The 6,871-nt window shown below is 51.6% G+C and overlaps 1 protein-coding gene across 2 annotated transcripts in view; it reads left to right on the top strand.

Annotated features, from left to right (window-relative positions):
• The first annotated feature begins 3,440 nt into the window (after nt 1-3,440).
• PDE3A (phosphodiesterase 3A) overlaps nt 3,441-6,871 on the top strand; it is a 262,280-nt gene continuing 258,849 nt past the window's right edge. For both annotated transcript variants that reach the window (XM_081879698.1, XM_081879697.1), the window contains exon 1: nt 3,441-5,857. In XM_081879698.1, coding sequence (XP_081735824.1) covers nt 4,823-5,857 — 1,035 coding nt within the window. In that variant the 5' untranslated portion in view covers nt 3,441-4,822. The remainder of the gene's footprint in view (nt 5,858-6,871) is intronic.

Genomic DNA, 6,871 nt, shown 5'->3' with positions numbered 1-6,871 from the left:
GCTGAGGGCCTTCTGGCGGTTCCTTCACTGTGAGAAGCCAAGTTACAGGGAACCAGGCAAAGGGCCTTCTTGGTAGTGGCACCCGCCCTGTGGAACACCCTCCCATCAAATGTCAAAGAGAACAACAACTACAGTGGTACCTCGGGTTACATATGCTTCAGGTTACATACACTTCAGGTTACAGACTCCGCTAACCTAGAAATAGTACCTCGGGTTAAGAACTTTGCTTCAGGATGAGAACAGAAATTGCGCAGCGGCGGTGCGGCAGCAGCAGGAGGCCCCATTAGCTAAAGTGGTGCTTCAGGTTAAGAACAGTTTCAGGTTAAGAACGGACCTCCGGAACGAATTAAGTACTTAACCCGAGGTACCACTGTACCAGACTTTTAGAAGACATCTGAAGGCAGCCCTGGTTAGGGAAGATTTTAATGTTTAATAGGTTTATCGTATTTTAGTGTTCTGTTGGAAGCCGCTCAGAGTGGCTGGGGAAACCCAGCCAGATGGGCAGGGTATAAATAATAAATTATTACTATTATTATTATTCTGTTCCTAGCTGCCACATGCATCATCAGGACACGTGAGCGGGGGTTCCTGTATTCTGCTACCACTCTGCCCCATTGGACCCCCGTTTCTGTTCCCTTTCGGCGGTGAAAATGTTGCATGCATCTGCAGGAGTGCATTTTGCTGATTGTGCGCACCTGGGGAGTTGCTGGTATGTTAACCTTTCCTCAAAGGGGAGTTGATCCCGCTCCTCCAGGAGACTTTGGGATGCCCTTTTCAGAATCCCGGTTTCCTGAAAAACCGGATCTAGCTAGTGCTCAGTTCCACAGCGCCATCCCAAGGTGTTCTGAAAGCTGCTAGTGACAAACATGTGTTGGCTGCAAGTGTGCTGGGAATTATTTTACACCTCCACTTTCTGTTCCATTGCCGCTGTCTCTTGTGGTTGTGGAAAGTCACGATTTAAGATTATGCCCTCTGACAGCAGCTAGCAGAACAGATGCATATTCCCCTCTTGTCCTTTTAACCCAACAGGGTCAGACAGTGAACAAGGCATAAAACCTCAGACAGACACAAATAAATATTAAGACGCTGAAACTACCTTGAAATCTTAAAACCAGAGATTTATTTTGCGGGGTGGAAAAGCCAGAGAATTTCCCTTCTCCGATCGGCCGATTCCTTAGCTTTCAGTGTTCCCAAGCTGGCAAATAGGTTTCCCCCCCTCTGTGGTTTCGTGTTAAATATATTGCTACTCTCTGTTGACCTAGACTGTGGCTGTGAGAATGAAGGTCTTTAGGCCTGCAAACAACAAACGCCCGTGTGTTTAGGGACTTGCAGGAAGGGTTCTATTACACATGCATGTGCCCCAAACCTTTAAAGGATGGAAGGCTGTGGTTCTCCAGTTTAGTTAAAATGGTACCACTGAAAAAGGAACAGAGCCTTTATAAAGTTCATTTAACTAGTTCAAGTTCATCCTGTCCAAAAAAAGAATCCAGTTCGTCCCTTTGTAAAGCTAAGCAGTTCAATTCACGTTCTGCTCACTGTTCATACAAATGATGCTCTGCGAAAAATGTTTGGCATTCAGAATGTTTCAAGCTTCTGTGCTGAAGTATAAAATATGCTTAGCCCCCTTCTACTCTGTACATATAAAGCAGTATCATCATCACTTGAAATAGACTAGATTGGCCTTTGGCCTGTTGCAGCAGAGCTCTTCTTGTGGGCTTGCTTCCTGCAGATGAAGCTATATCCCTTTCAGGAAAGGTTATGACATTTAGGGCTTCTTAGGTTAGACACAGCGGTTCTCAACCTGTGGGTCCCCAGATGTTGTTGGACTTCAACTCCCATCATCCCTGAGCTCTGGCCTTGCTAGCTAGGGGTGATGGGAGTTGTAGTTCAACAACATCTGGAGACCACAGGTTGAGAAAGGCTGGGTTCGAGGAAAGGTGAGGAAGAGGGGACATGATAAAAGAGCACAGAATTATGCATGTTATGGAGAAATAAAAGTTCACCCCTCTGTCAAAACACTAGAACTTCGGGATTTGTTGGATTAGTCCCCAAGTCCAACTCCAACTCCAATCCAACTCAATGGTGTAATGTTGGAAAATGTTGATCATTTCTCCTACCTAGGCAGTTATCTTTCCACAAGGGTCAAAATTGATGCTGAAATCCACCATCGCCTGAGTTCTGCGAGTGTGGCTTTCTCCAGATTGAAGTGCAGAGTGTTTGAGGACAGGGACATTTGCAGGGAAACGAAAATGCTTGTTTACAAAGCTATTGTACTACCAACCTTGCTGAATGCTTGTGAAACGCTATCTCTCACTCCTTGAAAGATTCCATCAATGGTGTCTCTGAAAATTTTTACACATCACTTGGGAAGACAGGTGAACTATTGTCAGTGTACTGGAAAAGGCAAATATCACCAGTGTCAAAGCAATGATTCTTCAACATCAACTTCATTGGATTGGTCATGTTGTGTGGTTGCCTGATTATCGTCTTAAAAATGGAAAGCGTAATGCTGGTGGTCAACAAAAGAGGATTTAAGATTGTCTCAAGGCAAATCTTTAAAAATGTAGTGTAAACACCAACAATTGGGAAACACTTGCCTGCGAGCGCTCCAATTGGAGAACAGCCCTTACCAAAGGTGTCATGGGCTTTGAAGACACTTGAACTCAGGACGCAAGGGAGAAATGTGCTAAGAGGAAGGCACGCTTGGCAAATCTACACCATGATCAACTCCCACCCGGAAACCAATGTCCTCACTGTGGAAGGATGTGTGGATCCAGCATTGGCCTCCACAGTCACTTATGGACTCACTGTTAGAACTGGGTTTATGGAAGACAATCTTATTTGGCTACGAGTGATCGCCATAGAAGAACAACTTGGGGATATCTAATGCAGCTGAATGTTGGAAGCATTATCATCATCAATTGCTACTGGACATGATGACTATGTTCTGCCTCTACTGCCAGGAGGGGGGGGGGGAGTATGAATTGCTGGCAACTGCAGGTGGGGAGAGGCCTGTTGCACTCAGATGCTGTTTGCACTCCCCATAAGCACCTAGACTGGCCACTGCAAGAACAGGTTGCTGGACTAGGCGGGCCACTGGCCTGATTACGGGCTTAATTCTTCGGAAGAAGGCAGGCAAATGCCCTGCTGTGGCTGCAACCCTGTGCCAAGTGAGCCCTGTGGAACTTACTAAGCAAACATTGCACGCAGTTATTTGCACCACTTTTCCTTGCAGGCCTGTCTTGTGCAGAGTGTGGAGGTGCAGACGCCTGTCAAAATAAATGTGCAGCCTTTGCAGAAAGCTTTGCCAGTTGGCACTGAAAGCAATGCCCAAGCACAATTGCACAAAAACACCCCCCAAAGGGTGTTCATTTACTCTCCAGGTTACTATCCAGGTGTGTGGATCTGTGACGCAAAGCCACACATGGCTAGTATAACTTGAACATGCCAGGCCTTCCTTCCCAAGAGTAGGAGTGCTTAGGACGGCAAGGTAATTTGACTGACCTGTAGCAGCAGCACCACGAGGTGCTTGCTGCCTGGAGGCTGTGGTGGAGGTGTCAACCAACGGGAAATCCATGTGCTATCTGAGTCTCTCTCTCTCTCTCTCTCCTTTAGTTCCTCACTCACCCGGTTTGCAGAGCAGTGCAAGGACTAGCGGCAAACACTGCCCGATCCTCTCGCTCCCTCCCCTCTCGAACAGGCGCTGGTGCACGCTTGCACGAAAAGGAGAGGGGGGAAAAAGAGGGGCGGGGGCTAACGCCTTTCCTCTCCGAGCCCCCTTCCTCCCACCTACCCTCGCTTTGAAGGAAGGGTGGGGGAGGAAGAAAGAGGCTAGAAAATCCTCGCCAGGTCTGCTCGCTCGAGCTTTCTTCTTCGCGGCTCGCCGATCTCACCGGGACCTTTTCGTTTTGCAAAGGCACCGCGCGAAGCGAAGGAGGAAGAGGTTTCTCCACCCCCACCCCCCGTCTGGGGCTTGCTCTCCTGCGCAGCCCTCCAAAACTTTCCCGCTTTGCATCGGCTGCCGTTCCCCCACCTTCGGCTCCTGCGATGAGCGGCAGCCGCCTCCTCCTCGACCCCAGCCATGGGGGGCGGCGGCGATCGGCGGCTTCTGCTCGGGACCCCGCCGGCAAGGATCGCCCCAGCAGGAAGGCGGAGTGAGAAAGGCGCGCGGAGCGGCAGCACCAAGGAAGCGGCGGAGGCGCGGGGAAGAAAGGCGGCGGGAGAGGGAAGGAATTCCCAGCAGCAGCAGCAGCAGCCTCCGGCCCGCCCGCCCTGCGCGCCTCCTCCCCGGGCCGAGCGGCGAGGGCGCCCCGCAGCACCCATGGCCTAAGAGGAGCACCAGCCTGCAGCCCTCCCGGATATAGAAAGCCCCATGCCTGGCCAGCCTTCTGCAATACTTAGGGTCTTGGGTTGCCTTCTTTCAAAAAACAGAACAAAAGCTGGGCTGGAGGAGACTGGATTTTCCAAAGCCTTTGAAACGCATTACTGTACAACCTTCTTGAGCCCAACTCCTCCTGAATTACCATTGTTTCCACTTTTACAGCAACAATATTCGCTTCTTTTGCACGTAGCCCCTCAAACCTACTTCAGCTTGGCTTTTGTTTTTTAGGGAAGGGGGAAAAATATATATTTCGGGACACTTTTTTGGTAATTCCCTCCCCTTGCACGGGCGCTGTTTGGGGGCATCGCTATACTCGCGCGCGCGTGGAAAACTAGCAAATAAAAGTATTTGGTGGGGTGGGGGGAGAAGGGGTTGGGAGTTGCATTTCCTCCCCCACCTGGAGAGAAAGTGGGAAGGGAAAGAAGGAAAAAACCTCTCGCTATGGCTGGGAGCAGCGACTGTGCGAGCAGGGTCCGAAGCCAAGGCAGCTGGAGCTCGGGCGAGGAGAAAAACTCTCCGTCTGCAGCGGCGGCAGAGGGAGCCTTAGGCGCCGGTTGCAACGGCTGCTGTTCCTCTGCTGGGCCGGAGGAAGTGGAGAGCAGCAGCAAGGAGAAGAATGACCACCATCTCCATCGGGTAGGAGGCTGGAGGAGTGGCGAAGAAGAGGCTCTTCCCAAGGTCTGGACGTGCTGCAAACTTTCCTGCGCTCTGGGCGCAGGCTCGCTGGCTCTGCTCTTGGCGCTCGGGACCCGCTTGGTGCGCAGCGCCGGCGAGGAAGAGGCGGAAGAAGAAGGAGGAGGAGAGGCCGCTGAGGGCGACGGGGCGCCCGGCCCAGGTGCGAGCTGGCCCCCGATCCCGGGCTCGGCGCTGTGCTGCCTCCTCCTGGCCGCCTATTTCTGGCTGGGCTGGTCTTTGCTGCGCGCCGGGGTCCGCTTGCGCACGGCGGCGCTGCTCGTGGCCGCCTGCTGCGTTGGGGAAGCGCTCGCGCAGCTGGCCTTGGCCCCCGGGGAGGAGCGCCTGCTCTCGCTGGCCGCCACTGGGGTGGTGCTGGGCTGCTTGGCCGGCGGGACATGGCTGGCGCTGCGGCTCCGCCACGGCGTGCTGATGATCGCCTTGACTAGCGCCCTGCGGATCGCCTCGCTCGCCTCCCTGGAGAGCATCCGCGCGCCTTGGAGACCTTACCTGGCTTATCTGCTCGCCTTGCTGGGCATCCTTGGCGCAGGCTACGCGCGCCACGCCTTGCGCCGCCGCCGCGCCGCCGGGAAACAGGAGGAGGCGGAGGAGGAGGAGGAAGGCACCGAAGGGGCGGAAGGAGCGGGCTGTGGCGCTGCTGCTGCTGCTGTCCGGCCGGCCAAGGAAGAGGTGCCGGTTTTTAAGCGCAGGAGGAGATCCAGTTCGATGATCTCCGCCGAGATGGCTGGCTGCGGCAATAAGTCCCATCGCAGGACCTCCTTGCCTTGCATCCCCCGAGAGCAGGTAAGGGGAGATGGACGAGGGGCTCTTGGATGGAGATGGGTGTGTGCGGGCAGGATGGGGAGCAGGAGTGAGAGAGAAAAGAGACTTTTGCAAAAGCCCACTGCTGCTTTTTATTCTTGGCAAGGGGCGCGCGCAACTTTGGGAAGGAAACTTCTACGCGTTCAAACTTTTTTTTGCACTCGCCATCCCAGTTCTCCCTTGAAAGCAGAAACCACGGTTCTCGGCATCCCAGAATAGTAATTTTAAAAGGCACTGACGCAGAAGGGACCAGACATTTCGACAACCGTTTGGCCCTTCGCGTTCCTCCTCTTGCATTTTTTTGGCTTTTGTTTTGGACAGGACCATATTCTGTTGTGTGGGTGACCATGTGCATTGCATAATTTAAAATCTCTCTCCGAAGATGATGCGGAGAATAATTGCTCGGCTGGGAACTGGGAAAACAGATGTTCGTATGATTTTTCTTTCTAAAGAAAAGTGTAGTTGCTGTTCTTCATCTGTACAGTTCTGTGCACATTGGAGTCCTAGAGATGTTGCTGTGTTTAATGTCCAGTGTTCCTTTAAGGCACGTCTTCACTACAGAAATAACAGATGTTCAGTGCTGTTATGTTTGGGCCATGTTTCGTGCCGAATAGTTTGAATGCATCCTTTTAACTTTGAGGCCCATAATGGCGCAGCTGCCACTTTTGCACACCTAGCTTTTAATCTTGCATTTTGGATTCTGCAAATGAGACAGCTTACATTCTGTCCAGTATCGCCTCATTTATTTTTTTTTACAGTGGATGCGCAGCTTCTATTTATTTGAGTTTGGCTGCAGAAAAAGAAAACGTTGTGGGAATCGGAAGGTTAAGATGTTTTGGAAACTTTTCCGTAACTTGTGGAAATCTGTGTAGAAACTGAGTTTCTTTGTGAAACAAGGGGAAACATTGAAAATAAACACCCTGGAAACATAACATTGCATTTGAGTTAGCCTGAATTCCTTTTTTAAAAAGACCTGCAGTGTGATACACAACTCGG

This window comes from Podarcis erhardii (assembly GCF_964252035.2).
Source record: "Podarcis erhardii genome assembly, chromosome: 10".
Lineage (NCBI taxonomy): Eukaryota > Metazoa > Chordata > Lepidosauria > Squamata > Lacertidae > Podarcis > Podarcis erhardii.
The sequence above is the reverse complement of the archived record's forward strand: the minus strand, read 5'-3'. Positions and strand labels throughout refer to the sequence as shown.